Source organism: Punica granatum, chromosome 4 (genome assembly GCF_007655135.1).
Source record: "Punica granatum isolate Tunisia-2019 chromosome 4, ASM765513v2, whole genome shotgun sequence".
NCBI lineage: Eukaryota > Viridiplantae > Streptophyta > Magnoliopsida > Myrtales > Lythraceae > Punica > Punica granatum.
Genome location: NC_045130.1, coordinates 32,223,863 through 32,246,454, shown reverse-complemented (window position 1 = coordinate 32,246,454; position 22,592 = coordinate 32,223,863). Strand labels below are relative to the sequence as shown.

The following is a 22,592-nucleotide window of genomic DNA, read 5'->3' as shown; positions in this document are numbered from 1 at the left end:
ATTTAATGCCATCCTATCTAACCCCTTCAACCGTTCAATTCTCCCCCTCCCCAACATTCAATTATCCCTCCCCCATTATAAAACACTCAAACACTCCCACTCATTCTTCACTGTCCACTCCAAAGCATTTCATAGAAACCCTTCTTCATTCTATAGCTCTTCCCCTTCTCCATCCTCTTAAGTTCTTCGTTTGAAGCTATTTGTGTAGTTAGAGATGGCTCTAGGGATGAGAGGATTGTTGGGTTTGTTTGATTGCTTGTTGGTGGTCATAGTCTTGATCAATACGGCCAAGGCAGAGCCACAAGTTCCATGCTACTTCATCTTCGGGGACTCTTTGGTCGACAACGGCAACAACAATCAGCTTTCATCGCTCGCTAGAGCCAACTACTTGCCCTATGGGATCGACTTTGCCGGGGGGCCCACCGGGCGCTTCTGCAACGGCAAAACCACAGTCGATGTGATCGGTAAGAATCCAAGATAGATGTATATCTCCTCTTCTGGCTAACTTTAAGGACACAATTAAATTAATGGTTCTTCTATGCTTTAGATAAATCGATTGTGGGCTTGAGATTTACTTAAGCCAATCATCATCATATCTTTTGCATGCAATAGAATATAAGTTTAAATTGGACAAATCACATTGCAATTTGTGAATTTCTTTCGTGTATATGATCAAATGTCATCTAGTCGAAAGTGCAGACTTAGACCATAAAAAGAAAGGGAAAAAAGCGAAAAATGAATGTCTCATTTATGTTCATAATGTTTGGTTGCTTTCCGCCCTAATAATAACTAGCACGCTTAAATAAACAATGCGGCGTCGCTTTCCTAGTGAGGCTTACATATTTATTAGATCACATACATTTCATGTGTCAAATAAATGCACTTTAATTATTTCATCCCCATCTCGATCACACAAACAGTCCCTATTATCAGCGACTTATCTATCCATGAACCACATTTTCTATGTCTAGCTTATGATTTTATGTATATATATATATATATATACACTAGCATATTAATTTTACTTCTGACGGTTAAATTGAAGCATAAAATCCAACATTTTTTTTATATGTATTACGGTTGTAAATGAGGTCTATGGATCTAGATAGGTCAAAACTCTAATTACACACATGCATCAAAAGTTTTATGTTTAGATGAAAATGCGAGGCTGATACCCAAATGCATCAATTAAAGTAACCTAATATGCTATAAATAATCTTTAGCTGAGCTTCTTGGGTTCGACGATTACATCCCACCCTACGCAACCGCGAGTGGTGAAATCATTATGAAGGGAGTGAATTATGCGTCTGCTGCTGCTGGTATTCGACCGGAAACCGGGCAACAACTTGTAAGAATAACTTGCACATATATAAGCTCGATCCAATTTTCATCACCAGATTAAATTAATCATTAACCCTTTTTAGTTGATTAATTAATTTATTTTATATCTAATGTAAACAGGGAGGCAGGATTAGCTTTGCTGGGCAGGTCCAAAATTACCAGAACACAGTGTCTCAGCTGGTGAACATACTGGGGGATGAGGACACGGCCGCGAATTACCTGAGCAAATGTATCTACTCGGCCGGAATGGGAAGCAACGACTACCTAAACAACTACTTCATGCCTCAGTATTACTCGACGAGTCGACAATTCACACCAGAAGAATATGCCGATGAGCTCATTGAGCAGTACTCTCAGGGACTGAGGGTCAGTCCATCACTCAATCTTTGTCATCTTTCTCTAATGTTCTCCTTATTAAGTTATGATGACCGTAATGACAAGGTGTCATGCATTTCGCCGGATGGCTGAAACACGGCACAAATGAGTGGATGAACGTACCATAGAAAGTTTTTTGGACAGCTTTCACTGAACTTTTTCGGTGTATATGGTCTTCGGATTGTAGGCTTTGTACAACTATGGAGCGAGGAAGGTGGTGCTGATTGGGGTGGGCCAAATAGGCTGCAGCCCGAACGAATTGGCTCAGAACAGCGCCGACGGTGCCACCTGCGTACAGAGGATCAACGCGGCCTGCCAAATATTCAACAACAAGCTCAAGTCCCTAGTCGACCAGTTCAACAACAACTTCGCCGATGCTCACTTCATCTATGTTGACGCCTATGGAATTTTCCAGGATTTGATTGAAAGACCAGCCGCTTTCGGTAGGTCCACACATATATGCTATGCTTTTCCGACGAACTTGCTGATCGTGCCATAATTATTTGATCTCTAATTTTGCTTGGATGACTTCTCCAGGCTTCAGAGTGACGAATGCAGGGTGCTGTGGAGTTGGGAGGAACAATGGGCAAATTACATGTTTGCCCCTCCAAACGCCATGCGAGAACAGGGAGCAGTACTTGTTCTGGGACGCGTTCCACCCCACGGAGGCAGCCAATGTGGTCGTCGGGAGAAGATCTTACAGCGCGGAGTCCCCTTCGGACGCTTACCCGATCGATATTCGCCGCCTTGCTCAGATCTGAAATCACAAATCGAGACGGCGTTTTCAATTTTATTTCTTTTTCTGAATTCACTACATTATCATTATAAATCTTGTTGGTAAGATAAACTTATGTGGGGTCTCATCAAGGATATGTATTTTATAGTGAATGATGATAAATGTACGATTTTGGGATTTAAGCCTTTGGTATGAATTTTTCTGTCCGGATGATATCGAGATCAATCGATGGGCTGTATTTGACATTACAACACTGCCCGGCCATCGTACCTTTAGGACTTCCCAGTCGTCGGATTGGAAAGCTTGCCCCGGCTAGAAAAGGCTTCCCAATGCAATTTTTTGTTCGAGTGTGCCGCAAATTCGTGCCTGAAACTAGAAGACTCGAGGAACGAAGACGGTCGGAATCGAAGTTCATCGAGTAATTAAGTTGCAAACAGGGATCATGACCGTGGTCTGCTTCCTCTAATCGTGGTTAGCAGTTGAAGCTGAACAGAGGCAAACATGCCTCAAGACCGCGATTCAAGCTGTCCAAACTGCAGTCGTGGGTTGCAATGGCTTACCGCAGTCCACCACCGTTGACCAAGGTCTCGTGCAAGTTCATGGCTGTTTTGGCAACCAGAATCCGCGGTATTCGTCCGCTGGCCGTGGTCACGAGTCGTAGAGTGTCCTAGCTACATCACTGAGTATGCAATCTCCTGATCAGTACCGCGTTCCTGCAGCTTTTAGAGACAGCAAATATAACACTTCGGTGCAAAATTAAAAAAATTAAGTGAGAACCAGCGCATTACGCATGATACTTGAAGCTAAAAGTATAAGTTATTTTCGATAGCTAACCAAGATGTAAAGTTGACTATACATATATTGAATTATAAACACTCCAATATTTCATCTATATAAAATTTATTTTGGGAGCAAGAGGAAGAAATTGTCAGTCTAACGATCATAATATCATGTACGAATATATCCTACTCAATCATAGTATTATGTGCAATATATTGTTAATCTCGCGACGATGCATTGAGCAACCCGGTTCAGACCATCCATATGCTTCCAACTATATGCAGAAATTATGTAAAATGTTAGCATAAGTAGAAAAATCTCACCACAATAACCAATTAACCCGGTTCACACCATCCATCAATTCCAGATATATGCACCAGATTACATTAAAAATTATTTATGTAGAAAAAAACATTAAATGTTTCATTTCAAAAAGTGATAAAATCAAGAGCTCTTGAGTGATGTTGCGCTATTGAAGCTTAGGTTTTTAAAGGCATATATAGTTTGTTAGGAATACGAAAGTATCTATAACGTACTTCCATAAAATACAACAAAAGATTTACTATGCAAATATGAATTGACTATGGACAGTAAATAAATAGTAACATGTATTTGAAGTATCCGCGAATGCGAGAATATAAAGCGTCAAAATGAATTAGTTTGAGAAATGGATAGATGCATGAATCTTTTTACTAGAAATTTATTTTCCGAGTAGACCAAAAGATAATTAAGCGCTTATAAATTTAGTTTGTAAAAAATAACGTCTTATAAGCGCTTTTCGACTTTTATATATTATAATGGATGTAACAATCAAATATAAATTTGTCTCAAATTGTAAAAATCAACTATAAATCGTCAATTTAGAACTAACACCGTTAATCTTTTGTTGACGTTGATGTTAACATGTCATATTTGGAAAATGTGGCTCTTACGTTGAGGATAAATATTATATTTATAGTTAAAAATAAATAAAACTATTTATAAAATTCAGATAAAATAAAAAATTAGATTTAAACTAAAATAAAATAAATTACAATAACAAAATTTTAAAAAATTTGAAAAATTATAAATAAGAAAAAATAACATAAATTATTTCAATAATAACTTAACTAAATTAAAATTAAAAATAAATAGATCTCAATATGAGATGTCGACATCTCTCCTAATGAGAACTAAGGATGCCCCTGCTGGCCACCTCACCCTAGACCTGGGGGACGATGGTGCACAGTCAGGGGGTGGGGTAGTCGGCGGGGATGGCCCCACCCTCGATTCGTTAGATATCTCAGTTGAAGTTCACTGAGATTTGATGAATCAGATGTTGGGCCGCCCCCACTAGCCACCCCACCCTCCAAATGAGGTTCTTGGCGGTGTTGGGGCTCATCGGCAACCATGATTGTGATGTGGGGTGGTCGGCGGGGCCACCCCAAATTCACTCGAAAAGTAAAAAATAAAAAGGGGGTGAAAAATTAGTATTTGGGCATGTTGTCGGTGTGGTTTTTAGAGCCCGCATGACTTGGGAAGTTAGATTAGTGCATGGCTTAGGATCGGATTAGAGTCGCCACTACATAGTTTAATTTGGTCGATGAACTATCTAAGTCTCTAATTGATCAAGACACTAATCTCCTAGGGGCTTTTTCATTTTTGACTTGGTCTTGAACAAATTCGGGAGTTTTGTTATAACACCAACACTCGCAAGCAAGGGTGTTTGCATGAAATCGGTACCCTCCTAGATTTCTAATTTCTAACTCTTGTTTTAATTTTGTCCAATTATTTCACCCTACAAGTCGAGGATCATATTCGTGTATTATATAAGTTATAAATGTGCAATTACAACCTTGTACGTCCACACGCGTACCCATACATCCATTATAGATGTACATTCATCCATATGCATCCATTCATTCCATGCATACATACATTCATCATATTCATTCACCATGGGCCCCCAATGGGCCTTTGTAGGCCATATTGGGCCAAGAAACAATCCAATGGGCCAAATGGGCCTAGGAAAGTGGGTTGATGGCCCAAAAATATGAAAAGGGGCATAAAGCCCCTAATCTATGAAAATCTAGTCCATTTATTCTAAGTCTATTCATTTTATTTACAAATTTTATCTTTTTCAATTTATTCCAGTTTTTTGAAGCCAAGTTTGCATGGTTTAATCAATTAATCCCAACAATCTAGAGAGAAGGTCCTATCCTAAGACCCTTTGAGTGAGTTCATTACCCCAAACCCATGAATTAAATGTCTAGTTTAAGTGATTATCTGGTTTTAATGTCAATTGACCAATGATCACTCAAGTTAGACACTCATTCAAGCAATTTCAATAGTTTGATCAATTGGGGACTTTAATTGATTTAATCCCGACTCACGCTAGACGGGTTTGCTTGGCTTCACAAATAAATTTTAATTACATTCAACTTAACTCTGTTTATCTTCAATTGAACAACACAATCATTACTTTCTCTCGACTATTCATTATTTTTCTACAATTTAACAACACAATCATTACTTTCTCTCAACTATTTATTACTTTTTTCAAAATTCAATAACACGATCATTACTTTCTCTTAACTATTCATTATTTTTTCACACTTTTTCTCATAATTCAAAAACACAATAATTACAACCAAATTAAAATCAAAACTCAGCTTCACTTAACTCTAAAACCAAACACAGCATATCCAAACCTCAAGATCACATGGACCTACTCAAATTAAGCGTAGGACTCTTGTCTAAGCGGATGAATCAAATCCCGATTCGCATGATTAAGTGTCTAGTATACATGATTATCTTATTTGGAGTCCAATTAACCAAGGAAACACCAAATTGACACTTAACCAACACAAGTTCAATCCGACCATGCATACACACACAGAGATTCAAGCATTTCATTTTCCTAAGCTACGTGAACTCAATTAAGCCCATTTGACCATGCAATTGCAAATAGCTGAGGCCAATTATGACTCCCAGACTTGGATTTTTTTTTTTCATTCTTAGGGCAAATTGAACTTGATTAACCATTTTCTAATTTAATCCCTTGGATGGCCGAGACCAAGACATCCGATTCATGCAACTTCAATTCAATTTGACCCCAATTAACAATAAAAATGTCTCGGCCTCCATCATAGACTCTAAGACCCGAGAGCAAGCAAGGAGAATTAATCAATTTTGGACCACTTTAGGACCTTATCAATTCGGTTTCTAAGAGACCCGACTCTAAGACATGCTAAACAAGGCTGATCCTAGCAAATCTATCCCTAACTAGGCTCATAAACATGAAATCTAACCACTTGGCCCATCATAAGGGTCATATACATGCTAATATACACATTTATCATATTATCAATCATAAAACACAATAATAACGTAAAAAACTACGAAATCATCCCAGTCTCTACTAATTTACCGAGTTTTGGCATCAAGGCTTTACGCTGGGGCTTTCATCATCTCATAGTCATAACTCTATCCTTGAGCATGTATTAGGCTTGAAAAATTAAATGAAAATAAAGGAAGTGCAGTATTTTCACTATATAGTTACATCAGAACCTCAGAAGTGAATAAAGGAAGCGCAAATCGAGCTATAACTGAGCTAGAGAGCTCGGATTGGGGTCGGCCAGGGCTGCAAATTAAAGCCTATTATACCTTTTGTCCAACCGAATCGGGCCACATGAACTTCAAATGGGATCACGGGACATCAGTGAATGCTTTCCTTGCTATTTCAGGTTCAATATAGGTATAATTGTAGATTTTTGGAGTAATTTCGGCATAATTTCAGCTCACGAAGTGCCAAGATCATCTTGAAATCTGAAATGAATCCTCTATTAATAGAGGAAGGGGAGCCGAGGGTCTTTTTGAAAGTACCAAGAGTACAGGGGCGATTTTGAAAGGAATTTTTGAATTTCGGTGCTCCCGAGGACGCCAGTAGGCGAGATTGCTATCCGCGCCTTCGTACATTAGCGCGGGTAGTGCCGTCGCGGGTCCTCCTTAATTTTCAGAATAGACGGAACTGAGTTTAACAAGCGCAAATTGAACTTGTTTAGTCTGATTTAATCGCACCTCGCCACTAAACTTCACGAAAAACTTCATTTTCACCCTTTCTGAAAGAATTAAGCACATATTCATAGAGAAAATTTACCGAAAAATATTTTCAAAATCAGGAGATGATTATTTAACTGAAAATACCACAAGATGAATATTTCTCCCGACATAAGAATATTGATTTCCCGTCTGAAACCCTTCTTCTATAGGATAAAGTGTAGTAATCAAAGGATTTTTGAGTTTTTATCGATCAGAAAATATTAAGGTGCCATTTTTACTGAAAAATACTAATGATAGAATTTTAAAGTAAGGCCACCGTGGATTGCATGTTGTTCTTTAAAATTGTTTTCTACGTACAATCCCCGGGGAAAATTTCACTTATCACACCGTACTATTTTGAAATAAGCTCCAAAAAAAAATGAGAACTTGAAGGGGGCACTCAAGAACTTATCTGATATGTCTCGAAAATCATCTTTTGCAGTCGTCCCCTTGTAGGCTTTTCTGCTCGAACCTGCTCTCTGACCGATGATGTACCTAGGGTCCTTTTCTAATTCTTGACCAAGCCTAAGCCAAAATGAGGTGCTTACAGAGGAGAGCGAGGGGTCAGGCCCATCGGCAAAGTCGTTAGGTTGCTTATTCCTCAGATCTCTGCCGTTTGTTCTTCTTCCTCCATGTTCTTGAGTTCTCGCAGGATTGGTGATATGAGATCTCTCGAATTGGATGGGAGCGAGATGGGTTTGAGATCTCAAACCAGGTGGGAGCGAAACGTGTTTGAGAGAGGGACTAGTGGCCGGCGGTCTGAAGTGAGGATGGTTGGTCGACGGTCGGAAATGAGGCAATGTATACATGCATATATCATCGTTTCTTGTGCTTGTTAATTCTCACAACTACAAATTTGTAGCGTGCATGAATGTATAATACACACACACACACACACACACACACACACACACATAATCCGCAGTTTTTGCTTTAGAATGAAAATTGGGGTCTTCATGGAAATGTAAATCTATGTATATTCAAATTAGAGAAGAGATATCGTCAATGCTTTAGATGGCATAAATGGGACATATTTGGAGGACAAATCGTCATCACAAGATCATGCAATCAGGGCCGTAAACACAAAAGAAGTGAAGTGAAGATTATCAATAATGGAATAAAAAGAAATAACGAGAAACAGAAGATCATATGCATTGTAGACGCAATCACAAGATACACGGTTGGAAAAGCGACTTCTCCCTTGCAGCCTGCTTAGCTCGAGGTCTCAACTCTGTCCCAAACATCGTCACTACTTCCCTCGACTCATGAGGTACGTATGTACATATAATTCGAGAGATCAATGGAAAGGACAATCTTTAAAAAAAAAACAAAACGCTTGAAAGCTCCATAAACTTAGAATAAATTAAATTTTCTTAATTTCTTCATATATCCGTGCAACTTGCGGGGCTACATCTAGTTTAAGTAAAACTTGGAAATAATTTGCCCAAAACTTAAGTAATTAACCGCAAATTTGAGTAATTTATTACTAATTACTAATTAATTAAATTAATGATTTCACCCCCAAGAGAGATGTTTCACATATCTTCTTTTTGCATTAATCTGGTCCTTAACCATTTACAAGTATATCAGTGAGATCCTTTGTCCATTGTTTATATTGTATCGAATGTGTTTGATGGACTAAAATATCTAAATCACCAAATTGAAGAATCCTGTTCGAAACCAACATCCCCGAATTGCAATATAACCGATGATGAAGGTGAAAATAGCTGAATGCAATGGTTATAGTCATGCTCCTCATATCGGTTCTAGAAGCAACAAGCAAGTGAAAACGTGTATTCGAGTTGACGAGTCCTTGAAAAATCAAATTGATGTAGAACAATGGGTTAAGCACTAATTAATGTAATTTTAAGGGCCAATGATCTAATTAATATAATTTTAAAGGTATAGGACTGGGATGACGTAAAGATTACGTCAAGGACCAAGTTGATGTAATTTTAAGGTGTCAAGATTGGATTGATGTAAAAAATGAATACTGACTCAGTCTATTTCTATATTGTGAAACTCACGTAAGTACAATAAATGCTCATAATAAGTACAATAATTAGTTTCAATTTTTTTTTCGTTAGATATAATTAGTTTCAATTTATTAACTCAAATAACATATTATTATAATAAATAAATATGTAGATGGATAATTCTTTTTTATATTTTTGAGTATATGTACAAATTATCACAATTTATATCGGAGAACTATTTGAATAACACTATTTCGAAATATGCAAATAAAGTTTTTTTTAACTTAATTATAAAATCTATTACTATGCATATATTGACAATTAAATAAATATGCTATGCATCAATATATATTAAAACAAAGCGCGACCCGAATTTTTATATTGCCACATCATTAAAAATAAAAAACAAAGCTCCCTCGCAACGCCACATCATCATTTATATAGTAAGAAGATTTTTATATTCTTTTATCAAGAAATATATATCCACCTAAAAAAAATATATTTGTAATATTCTCTTATTTAATCTATATAGTGAAATTTATAGACTGTATCCACAATTAGGGAAAATGAAGTATACAGTAGAATATATGTTTGATAGGAAAATATTAGTGGAATATAGTCTAACAAGCTGTGCGCACCCGAATTTCGTCTCGTCGGGGCACGCATGCGCGCGACTAAATGCAACGCGGCTTGGGAATGTCCACCTTCCTGGGGACGCGCGACGGACGCACGTGAGAAAGAGTCGCCACTACCTGTCTACGACCCGAAGGTCGAGGGCCGGTGAGTTGCCCGGTCTAGGGGTACGGGTACACCTAATTGCTAAGGCATATGGTCTGCGAAACCCGAGGTTCCGAATTCGGGGGTTCTGTTACATGCGAGCCTATATCTCGCATGCCCTATCGGTACTCTAGCTTGTCTAGGCTTGCCATTTTTATTTAATTACCACTTAATTAAGTTCCGCTCATCTTACGCGTTTTGACACCGTAAATTCGAATAAACACTCCGACTGTCCGCTCTCCGACCGGGGTTCTTACATGAATAAACGTACAACATAAATCCTTACATTGTCCTCTCAAATAAATTAAATACAAATTACAACAACTAAATCCCGGTCGGTTCACGTTCGGTCATTATCCCACTCGTGCTCACCGTGTGGTTTGAAAAGACAGAAATTGAAATTAAGGTGCGCATTCAGTGTTTAGGGGATTAGATTCCGTAATCTACGATTGGGGCGTTGGACCCCATGTGAATCGTATCCTAAAGGATCGGGCTCGACCTGCATAACAAACAAGTGCAAAAATATAACATGCAAGCTCAAATAAACAAAAAATGAGGTTTCTTGTTATCGCCGAATTTACGTGAATTAACTGATTATTAACCGGAGTATATTGGCATACAAATCCTACCTTAAAACAAACAAAATGGATGATGGATAGGGTATGTCGCATCCGGCATTATTTTAACGGATCCGACAGACGTGATGTCCATAGTCAGGTCTCGAATGTGTGGGTTGTTTTTAGATTATTCTGTATCGCGACAATATGACTTTTACAGATTAAAAGTATTTTCACCTAAAAATCCAAAACCTGACCCTCTATTTAACTATAGTCCATGTTTGATTTAAGCCGAGTTTGTGATTAATTTGTTTTCTCATGTTTTGACCAATTCTATGCACAAACCTACGTTAGGATTACGACAGGACAAGAACCGGTAATCATGCCCTTGAATCGGTAAATATATGTGTACATGAAAATCAAGATTACGTTGCACGTATCTCGGTACTTTTGAAATTGTGAATTTTGAAAAGGGCATGACTAACAGTTCTTGAACTGTCGACGCGATTACAAATTATTAATCAATCCGTGCATCCATTTAAAGAAATCAAGTGATTTAATTTAGCCAAATTTAACGTCCCGATTACCCCATATGTAGAATTTTAGGTTAATTAGAAATTTACCGAATGCTTTAGTCTACGGATTTCGAGACGTCGAAATAACCATTAATTGACCGCCCGATAAACTCTAATTTCCGACCTTATCATATATAATTACAAAATAAAATATTTAAATGGGACACATACATTGTCGGTGGGTGATCCAAGTAAGAAAGGGTCGGATAATTTTAAAAAATGTCCAGGGGACTGAATTGAACGATTTTAAAATAGCAGGGACTGATTTGAAAATTCGGATGAAGTTTTAGGGACCAATTTGAAAATTATGAAAAATTGGGGACTGTGTAAAAATTACTGGAAATGTCCCAGGACTTGTTTGAAACGTATTTGAAAATCTGGACTGATCTGGAAACGAAAAAAAAAGCCTCGGGACTAAACTGAAACAACTTGGAAAGTTCCTTGGGATACTTGAAAAATTCTGAAAAATCCAAGGACTGATTGAAAAATAGTAAAATGACTGGGACTTGATCAAAAAGAAATTTTGAAATTCGGGGCAGATCTGAAAAAAGGTGAAAAATGGCCCCGGGACTAAACTGAAACAACTTGAAAAGTTCTTTGGGATGCTTGAAAAATTCTGAAAAAATCCAAGGACTGATCGAAAAATAGTAAAATGACCGGGACTTGATTGAAAAGAAATTTTGAAATTCGGGGCAGATCTGAAAAAAAGTGAAAAATGGCCCTGGGACTAAACTGAAACAACTTAGAAAGTCCTTTGGGATGCTTGAAAAATTCTGAAAAATTCAAGGACTGATTGGAAAATAGTAAAATGACCGGGACTTGATTGAAAATAATTTTTAGAAGTCGGGGCAGATCTTAAAAAAATAAAATGTATCCTCTGGACTGAATTGTGACAAAACAAAAAGTTCGTTAAATCGAGTTCGAGACAAATCTGATCACCCACGTGACCCAAGAACATTCATTTCACATAATATCCATCGAGCAAGTATTAATATTCAGCAAAGAAGCCCTAATCATGCCACTAAGTTGAGAATTTACCTTGTTTGAGAAGAATAGGGGCAGATCTGTAAATAAAGAAACATTTCGCCAGACAACTTGGGCTGCTGGGAAGTGGGCCGAACTGGGCCGGTGAGCTGGACTGGGCCGATGGAGGGCGGATTGGGCCGAATTGAGCCGGATTGGGCCTCTTCTGGATGGGGCTTTGGACTGGGCCAAATTGGGCTGAATTGGGCCAAATTGGACTGGGCTCTGGACTGGCCGAGCTGGGCTGCTGGAAGACCGGGCTGGGCCGCCGCACACCGTCTGGACCGATCCGCAACCTATGCTGATTCGAAAAAAAAAAAAAGGGGAACCGGTCCGGTTAGCCGGAAAATGAAACAAAGAGGGAGATGGGGAAGGGCACGTCGGTCCACCAGAGGAGGCAGGGGATTTCGGCGTCCGTGCCGAGAGAGTTCCGGAGGAAACGTGGTCGTGAGGGGCTCGAACCCAGGGACCCGGGTTTCCGAGCTAGGGGATAGAGACGAGCCGAGGGAGACAATCGAGCCGCCGGTTTTCCTCACTTGCGAACTGAGGGAGAGTCGAGGGAATCCTGAGTTGTGGGCGTTCGGAGGTCGAGCCGTGGGGGAATTTTTCGGATTCGAGAGAAGTCGTCCGTCCCCTTCAATCCGGGCGAGCTTAGGGTTTTATTATTTTTTCTAGCCGAATGTGTTGCCCTTTTTTTCCATAATGAGCTGCAATTTTTTTCTTTCCAAAACAAGTTACGGGTTTCCTTTTATCCGGTTGAAAGAAAAGAAGAAGAGAGGTGAATAAGGTGGCGGCTAGGGTTTTGTTTTTTTTTTTCATTAGGGTTTTCGGTTTTTTTTTAGGAAGAAGGAAGAAGAAGGAAGAAGAGAAGGAAGAAGAAGGAAGAATCGGGAAGAAAAAGGAAGGAATGAGGAAGAAGACAAAATTGGTGGGGGAGATTGAGGGGCAACGGTCAAAGTTGACCGTTGCCTCTGACGACTTTTTTTTTTTTTGAAATTCGAAAATTCAAATTTAACGCGCGTCGAAATTAAAATTTTCGTCTTTGTAATTGGATGTCCAAAAAATGATTCGGGACCGACATTGTGTTCAGAAAAAAAATTTACAGATCAATGTTATGCAATAAAATATTTCCCGACCTTGAGTTTTCTTCTCGGATTTGAAAATTGACGTCGACGCACGCGAAATTCAAAGACACCCCGTAAAATATATTTTTTTATAAAATTGATGTTAAAAATAGAAAAATGTCACTTTTTCGAAGGCCATGAATGCTCGAGCAATTTACTAGAAATACTTCCTTTATTCGAGGTAACAAAGTGACGATTTTGTCCATTCTGGAGCCGGCGGGCCAAAATGGGGTGCTGACAAAGGACATCTGAAATACGTAATAAATTACAATCGATCATTTAGATATATCGTAATATTACCTTACTATATTATAGTCCAATCCCGTATTGATCCTGCTCTACCTGCCCAAAACCACACGATAAAAGAAGCCCTTCTATCTTTTTTTTCCTGAATAAAAGGCTAGGTCGAGTTATTAGCCCGCTGTGACTGCCCTAACTAAGGGAACCTAACAGCCATGGAATATTCCTTTTGCCATAGCTCGCTGAGACTTTAGCCCAACTTAGTCACCGCAGCCTCACCAATACACTAGTAAATTAAGTCCAAGGTCCACTAGATCAAGTATTATGCGCCGGCCATCGCCATCCCATAATACACCCACATAGTGGCGAGCTCTACGTCCCCAGTGAGGTTCGAACTCGTGATGTTCAAGTGGAACACTTGATGCTTAACCATTAGACCACTGTGTTGGTGGTAAGAAGCCCTCCTATCAGTTTAATAATATGCATATCTTTTTTTTCGCTGAATAATGCATAGTTTCATAAATCAAAACGAAGAAGAAGTTACATAGTTACCAAGGTTCGGATATCCCTGGAAAATACAGAGAGTGTTACAATTTGACTCTGAGCCGAAATGGCCCAGATCATGGGCTAGGGTGTTATTCGACCTTGGGATCCATGAACATTTCCAGTCTAAAAGGGAGTTCAAAATAAAAATGATATCCGATACTAAGCTCCTAATTTCCCACGGGGAGGAGTGTGGGTGCAAAATGGCATTAACAAGCATTAGTGCATCACAACGAAGCTAGATCTTCGTGAATCCTCTTTCTATAGCTATTGAGAGTACAAGGAGTGCAGCTTAGGCCTCTGCATGAAGTGGCGAGTCCTCGTGTGATATCTTGAACCATGAGAGTGTTGGAGGACTACGTGGGTGGTGAAGGACCCCTGATAAGCATGAGGTGGTAATTCGCCAAGACGCGTTCGTGCTGATGATGCTCCAGTCGGGGCCTGTGGGCTCTTGTGAAGGTTCGAGCTGCAGGGGTAGAGCGAATGAGCTTCCTTCTTGGTTTCTTGCGGTTTGTCCCCTTTTGATGTGCTCGATGTAGCAGCTTTTGATTCTTTGGATGGTTTGGTGAAGGTCTGCTGATTTCCCTGCATATAAGACATCATTACATGAGTTCCATAACTGATAAAGAGTTATAGGTACATATAAAGAGAATTTCATTTTATCCACATAGTTTGGAAACATCATATGAGGGGGGCAAGTAATGAAGTTAATTAGGTCCTTGACATGGGTGTTCGGTATAATGCTTGACTGAATACCCCATGGTGATTCCCTCCAAGTAACACGATAAAAAATACAGTCTCCGTAGAGATGATGTAATTTATTGGAACTGGTTTGGCAAATAGGACATGAGGTGTTTTCTTCGCTAAACCAGGGGAGGCATTCACTGGCTATTCTCCAAAGATGGAGTTTGAATCGGTTATGGAATTTCAGATTCCAAATGGCTTTCCATTCAAATTCACTATTATTTTGGAATCTGTGCTTCTGGTCAGTTAAGTAGAAGGATTTGACCGAGTGCTTCCCTGACGAGGTAGGAGCCCATATTGCTGCATCTTCACAGTCTTCTTGGGCCAAGTGAATTTTGAGGATTTTCGCCACAGTACCTTGCTCAAAGAGATTAGTGAGAAGCGGAGTGTTCCATCTTTTAGGATGTGATAGTATAAGATCACGTACCTTGAGCTCTGGATTTGGAATTACATTAGTATTAGGAGAGGGTTTATCATCATGCGTACCTGGAATCCAAGGGTCGAGCCATGCTGAAATAGATGAACCGTTACCTACAGAGAAATATGTACCTGCGTGGATGGTGTCCTTACACTATTGGAGGCTTTTCCAAATTGGTGATGGAGAGCTACGGTTGCTGGGGTTTAGGAAGTTTCCATATTTGGCCTTCATGGCTCTACCGGCAAGGCTGTTGTTTGATTTTGTTAAAGGCCAAGCTGTTTTAAAAAGCATTGCCTTATTTGAGTCTTCTGCCCTTCTAAATCCTAGCCCTCCCTCTGTTCTTGGTTTGCAAATGGACTCCCAATTCTTTGGCGCGTAGTAGCTTCCACTTTCCTTTGTTGTGCCCCACCAGAATCTTCTTGTTACTTTGTCGATGGTGTTCAATGTGGATTTCGGTAACCGGAAGAGGGACATGGTGTAGATTGGGATTAATATGCATATCTAAGATTTCTCTAGGAGCGCTCTTTTTTTTTTGGGTAAAATAGGAGAGCTTCACTCATTGAAAAAGAATATATAAATGACATAATATAAAAAATATATTATAATCTATATATATATATATATGTATGTAGATCATAAAAGACACCTAGTAAACGGCATCTATATTCATTTATATTGTAACCCTTCATTGATTATATTATGTTATATATAATCTATATACTGGGCTAAATATATTTTTTTATTGGGCTATATATGAATATACTCTATATATTCCGTCAGGCTATATATGGATATAATCTGACTATCTTCTACTACATCTACTATACAATATTGCTTTGGTTGGATATATTTAAGAAAATGATTATGTATATATATTGGTCGTCTAGCACTAAAATCAAACTTCAAGGTAGATTGTTTTTGCTCATGCAGACTTGAAAGTAGGTTTTTCTTTCGTTTTCAACCAGGTTCATAACAATATTAATTATATCATGGATAATCATTGATTGGAGATAGAATACTATTTTTTTTAGTGGTTGTTATTTATTTTTTCACAGTCATTGAGTTTTCCTTAATTTTTCATTAAATTAATTCATAGAGTGATTCCACCGCACTAGGATTTAGTTATTCTATGTTATTGCGTTTTCTTCGATTGTTATGAGTTGGTATTGCCTATTTATTGAGTATTTAGATTGTTGCCTTATTCCTATTGTATTTTTTGTTTGAAGAATTTTCTATTGTATTTAAGAATTGTGATTGTAATGCAAGATGTACATTTTGTTAATACGGTGATTGTATGATCTGCCAAAAACTGAACTAAATAAATATTGAAAGTAAAAAAAAATATTATAATTTAAAATTATGGTCTTTATCATAGAGAAAAAATTATATTTTTGAAGATGTGCCTTTTTTATTTATTTTTCTAAAACAATTATTTAATATTTGCATTTGCTTATATTAGAAAACCCGACAAATTACTTTCTTTTTTCCACAATGTATTTAGGATATTAAAGTTTCACTCTTGACGAAATATAGTTTTATGCTGAACTCATTTAGTTTTTAAGTGAAACAATTTTGATCCACAATATATTTTTTCTTGAATAAAATTAAGAATGTACTTAATTTAATATCAGTTTTGGTTAAAAAATTAAAAATATTTTCCGCGCAACCCGTTGGTTATCACCTAGTATCAATTAAAACTATTAGTTGTATATTGTTGATTAAAACATGCCTTTTCACTAAACTTAATTATAAAAATGATTTTAAAAAAGTCTTGTATAAAATTATGATTGGATATAACAATAAAATTAACCAGTTGAAAGTAAGAATATCATAAAATATTATTTAAAAAATATATACAAAATCAAGTTTATATACTTGAATTTTATGTCAAGAATGAATTTCCATAATTTGTTATTGATTAAATATATATGCAATGCATGCTAAATAAAACATGACAAACCATTAATTTTTTTAAAAAGGAAATTATTTCTAGAAAGGTCATATAAAAAGAAATTCAGTGAAAAATGTAACAATATGAAAAAACACTAATTTCAAAAAAATATTCCAAAATCAAATTTTTTTACTTGCACTAAGAATTTTTTTGTGAACATGCATAATGTTAACTATTAAATAAATACGCAATACACTTTAAATAAGAGAATTAGAAGCAAAATTTTTCTAAATTATTTAAATTTAGTTTAATATATTAAGATTATTATCGAAAATTTGAATTATTGAGAAATTTTTTATTATTCTTAAAAAGTAAAATTATGTTTAAAAAGTTCGGATAATTACTATTGAAATAAACCATGCAACACTTAGTCAGAATACTAGTTAATATAGTATTTATTAGGGATTAAATTATTAACTCAACTTTTATTAATAATTTTTTTCCTAATAGTTAATAAAGGAATACGGGTTGTTTCACCACAAGAATCGTACATGCAACCTTTTGGTAATAGTTAATAAAAGAATACAGGTAGTTTCACCACAAGAATTGTACATGCAATCTTTTGGTAAAACTAATAATTTTATAGCACAATATTTCAAGGCAATTGTATCTCTAAAATACCATCCCCAAGTGTCTGGCCGAGAAGGAGTGAACGTTTCGATTTCCTAAAATCTCGTATTAGGAAGTTTCTTTAGGGCTGATTCTTCAAACACTGATTAAATGTTATATTTACTTTATCAAGAAACTAGGACGACGTTCTAGACTAATTATAGTGGAGTCTAATTAAATTAACATGTGAGTCAAGGATAAATCGTACGAGAATTTGTTGAAAACCGAAACCATTTATGGAGATGAACAAGGCGATGAATACGAGGCAAGTGGTCCCGATCGACGTCACACCCTAGCTAGATCATCCATCCTTGATTTTAATAAAATGAAATGTTCATATGTTATTAAAGCCCATTTGTATAAATCCAACCGCTCAGCTAATTTCATTTGCCCTGTTCCCCACGTTCCGACCTTTCCTTCTTAAGGTCTTTGATTGCCTTTTCTCTGGGAAAATTAATGCCTCTGGAATTGGGGACATGGGGGCCGATTTTGGCCTTGTTAATGTTTACGCTTGTGAACTGGCTCCATGGCGCATCAGTAGTTCCTTGTTACTTCGTCGTCGGCGACTCGAAGATCAATAATGGAAACAACAACAACATCAAGACAGCTGCCAAGGCAAACTACCCATCGCAAGGGATCGACTTTCCCAGACGGTCCAATCGGAAGGTTCAGCAATGGCAGGAACATAGCGGACTTTATAGGTTTTCCTTCTCAATCTCTCTGATTTCAGATTCAATATGTCATCAGGATAAGTGTCTTGCTAGTAGTACAGCACTGATGCCTGCACAATTTTTATTTGTTCCTACAGTTCAGTGCTTGGGCTTCGACAGGTTTATTCTCCCCCCTGCGAATGCAAGCGACGAAGATATACTCAGAGGACTAAATTATGCGTCAGTTGGTGCTGGAATTTTGGAAGAAACTGGGAAGACATTGGTAAATATATTCATGTCTTACCAAGACGTAAATATGCACTTCCTCGTCTTCAAGTTAAGATTATATACGTAACCCACGAAAGACACATTTTTCCATATGCCGTACAGAGAAGTTAATAGAAAGAAAGTATGAACGTTGGAGAAAGAAGACCAAACACTCATGTCATGTTGTTTTAACTAAATAGAGGTATGCTCCAAACACTCAACTATAGGTACTCGATCGGCAGAACTCCGCATGATACTTCTAGATATGTCACAGGGGCTTGTAAGCAGATCGACCTTTGTCCAAACCCAATTCAGTTTAAGCAAACAAGATGATTCACTTATATTTTTCTTCGTAATTTTACAATGTTTGACTTGCTCTCCCACGATCTGTATTGAATAGCTTGGTAGAACATTTCTGGCCTCTAGAAATGTCTCACTTTTATATGAAGCACCAACATAGGTTTCTCCAATGTCGGTAAACATTTTTTGTGCAGCCGGAATAAATAAAAGACACGCGGAACATGTCATCGCATCTAAATAATATGAGGAACCTGCAGGGAAATATAGTGACATTCAGCAATCAGCTGAAGAACCATGCCGATACAGTCTCGAGAATAACAATGATGTCTGGAGGGAATGAGACCTCCGCGCTGTCTTACCTGAGCAAGTGTTTGTACCATGTCATGCACGGAAACAACGACTTCTGTGGCAATTACTTCAGACCTAAGCAGTATTCATCCAGTTGCCGGTACAATGCGGAACTGTTTGCGGACCTTCTGATTCAAACTTACACGGAGAGGATCGAGGTCGGTAATAATAACTCTCTTTGCCCTTGCGTTCACTTAGTCAGTTTTGTTGGGAACAAATTGATATCAATGATCAATCTATTTCGATTTCCTTTCAGTTTTAGTTGAACTCAATCTTGAATGAACAAACAAGTCTTTGGGTACGTAATAAAACCGAAAGTTCAATGATAATGCTTTGGATACACATGGTGAAGTAAAAGTTAATTTTTTAGTGATGAAAACCGCAATTATATACAAGTCGCATGGCGATTTGCATGAGGGCTAACTTTGGAAGTATGTATATATTTATTTTCCTTTTTCTTTTTCTCGTGAGTGTGATTGAAACTACTCTTGTCCGGGCACTAACTTGATCCCAACTTGATCCTAGCTACAAAATTTTAGTGGGTTTCGAACTCTACACTATCATGTGACCTTTTTATTATTCCGTATTCTCGTGATTGATTCTTGTATTTCTCATTTGTTTAATTAGAGTCCTTATCTTTCATTTTTTCATTTAGTCCCTAAATTTTTAAAATTTATGATATGGTCATAATTAACATAATTGCCAATTTTTTGATGCCAAGAACTAGTGATTCAGCTGTACCAATTGGAATTATAGTATACTTCTTATCTCTTTATCCTTTTCTATAAAAAAATCTCGAGCATTTGGAGGTTCTTCCCTGGAAATGTCGAATTGGGATCGACCGTTGGGAACTTGGGAATAAGAGCTAAATCTACATTTTCTTATTTCTACCTTCATCGTATGTTGTTTTTTTTTTTTTTAAAGACATTATATCAATATGGGGCAAGGAAGATAATGCTGGATGCAGTAGTCCCAATCGGGTGCGCACCCTCTCTTCAGGCAAAGAATCCTTGGACCCATACGCCATTCACCGAGCGCTTCCATGCTCCTGTTCGGATATACAATGACAAGCTTAAGTCCCTAGTTGATGACTTAAATCGAGACTACACCGACTCTAGGTTCATTTGTCTTGATGATTTCTGCAGCTTCTGGAATCTTGTGGACCGTCCTTCATCAAACGGTAATTTGATGATAATACTGTTAAAAGCCATGCAACATAAGAACACCATTTTTATGTCTTCATCTCCGTGATTCTGAAGGAGGATCTGCCCATTCGAATTGTATGTTTTTGCTGATAACAGCAGGTTGCTTGTTTCCTTCTTCTTGCAGGTTTGGCAGTTACTAATATGGCCTGCAGCGGCATAGGCAGAAACAAAGGCCAAGTCCGATGTCTACCTCACCTGATGCCTTCCAGGTACCGGAACCTTTACGTGTTCTGGGATCCGTTCTCCTTGACTGAAGCTGCAAGTTTGGCCGTAGTCAAGAAGCTATTTGACAACGATTCTTGGTCATCCTTCACTTACCCCATGTCTATCCTCCAACTTGCAAAGCTATGAATATATAGCAGCGGAGGGACGGAGTCGTGACTATAGAGCCCCATACATGAAATTTCCTAATACATTGCGGATGTCAATTTCCTAAAGGAAAAGAAACTTCCGTGAAAGCAGTTTGTTCCTCGAAGTTCGGTATATGTTGAAATAAACCAAAAGTTATTTTCAGGTGTTCATAAAATATAAGCAACAAATCTGAAAATTAAGACCAAACATGTGTATGTTGAGACTTAATTTATTGTGCTAAAATTTTAACTACTTAATGAAATAAGTAAAAATTATTTAATGGAGCTGAAATTTTGTAGTTGCTGGGAGTTTTATTTACTCGACGGCCCTACATCTTCCTTTACTCCACTTTCCAACAAAGCATTTTAATATTATGTTATGTTTGTAATTTCTGAAAATAACATAAAGGTTGAAAATTAAAAGGAAAAAGGAAGTTGCATCAATTGGGGACAGAGGGCGCAGTGCTGGCTCGAACTCCGGCAACCACCCCACGCCTCCACCGCCCCCTCACCTCCGTCGCCGGTCCCCTCCTCTCTATCTACCTCCCACTATTTGTGTCCCCAAATAGGACCATTTTGCAATTACAAGAAAACATTAGGGGGCATCACTGAGAATTTTTGAACAAATGGCTTTTTGACTGATTGATTAGGCCAAAAAAATTAGATTTGATTTACTTAATGATTAAGAAAAGCTGAATTACATTAAAGAAATTAATTTGAAAACTTATTTTAGGTAGTAAGATACATGTCAGATTGTACATGTCGATAGCCACTCCCCATCTCCTTGTAGCCTAGCAACCACCACAATGACCATTCTCAACTCTTACTCAGTATCGCTCTTTAGGGCTCGATCGAAGCCAACATCAGGCAAGGGGGCTTGGTCCAAGGTAATCTCAGCCTTGATTTACTACGCTGACAATCTTGGTGGTTCTATCAACTGCAATCATCTTAGACGACGGTTAAGAAAGCCAATACTGTTAATTTGCTCCTCAAAAAGCCATGCCAATTAACAGGGACCAGTACTTATTTGGGATGTATTCCACCCTCATGTGTTTTCAAGGGTCCGCATGTAATATGTAATGAGTCATGATAAATGTCCGATATTAGGGTTTAAGCCTTTTATGAATTTGTCTAATTTCTGATGATATCGAGATCATTCTATGAGTTTTTTTTTTGACATATAATTGTATCTGTAGACTGGTGTATGAAAAAAAGTACTCTTTGAGTGTCTTAACTAACTCCCTGCAAAATAGTAATTGATTAGATAATAATTTCACTTTGAACTACCACAAAAAAAATAATTTTTCTTATATCTTCTCTTAATTATTAGGAAAAAACTATACATTTAGTCGGCTAGATTTGATTACTTTTCGATTTTAAACATTTTTTAAATTTTTTATCATTTATATCCTATATTTTTAAATATTCTTCTATTTCAGTCATTTTCCTTTTCTTTTTTCCGCTTCGTTTTTGTTCAATGCATTTGATTATTGTACTATTTTTAAACTTTCATCAAACTTTTTATTAGGGAAAACTTTAATTTTGGTTGTCAACCTTTGTAGCTACTTTTCTCATGCTAAATCTTTTTTTTGGTTTAATTTTCTTTAATATTAAACATTTTAT

General features: G+C 37.4%; 3 protein-coding genes across 3 annotated transcripts; all 3 read left to right on the top strand.

Annotated features, from left to right (window-relative positions):
- The first annotated feature begins 92 nt into the window (after positions 1-92).
- Positions 93-2,648, top strand: LOC116204542 (GDSL esterase/lipase At5g45670-like). The gene is made up of 5 exons (XM_031536680.1): positions 93-464; positions 1,224-1,348; positions 1,462-1,707; positions 1,904-2,159; positions 2,254-2,648. Exons 1-5 carry the CDS (start codon positions 215-217, stop codon positions 2,475-2,477), a joined length of 1,101 nt encoding a protein of 366 aa, XP_031392540.1. The 5' UTR covers positions 93-214; the 3' UTR covers positions 2,478-2,648.
- A 15,610-nt stretch (positions 2,649-18,258) lies between these two features.
- Positions 18,259-21,111, top strand: LOC116204544 (GDSL esterase/lipase At1g29670-like). The gene is made up of 4 exons (XM_031536684.1): positions 18,259-18,550; positions 18,658-19,572; positions 20,339-20,594; positions 20,744-21,111. The coding sequence occupies exons 2-4, from the start codon at positions 19,288-19,290 to the stop codon at positions 20,968-20,970; spliced, it is 768 nt and encodes a 255-aa protein (XP_031392544.1). The 5' UTR covers positions 18,259-18,550; positions 18,658-19,287; the 3' UTR covers positions 20,971-21,111.
- LOC116204330 (GDSL esterase/lipase At5g45670-like) lies at positions 18,351-19,226 on the top strand. Its single transcript, XM_031536419.1, has 3 exons — positions 18,351-18,515; positions 18,597-18,782; positions 19,167-19,226. Exons 1-3 carry the CDS (start codon positions 18,351-18,353, stop codon positions 19,224-19,226), a joined length of 411 nt encoding a protein of 136 aa, XP_031392279.1.
- Positions 21,112-22,592: the final 1,481 nt, after the last annotated feature.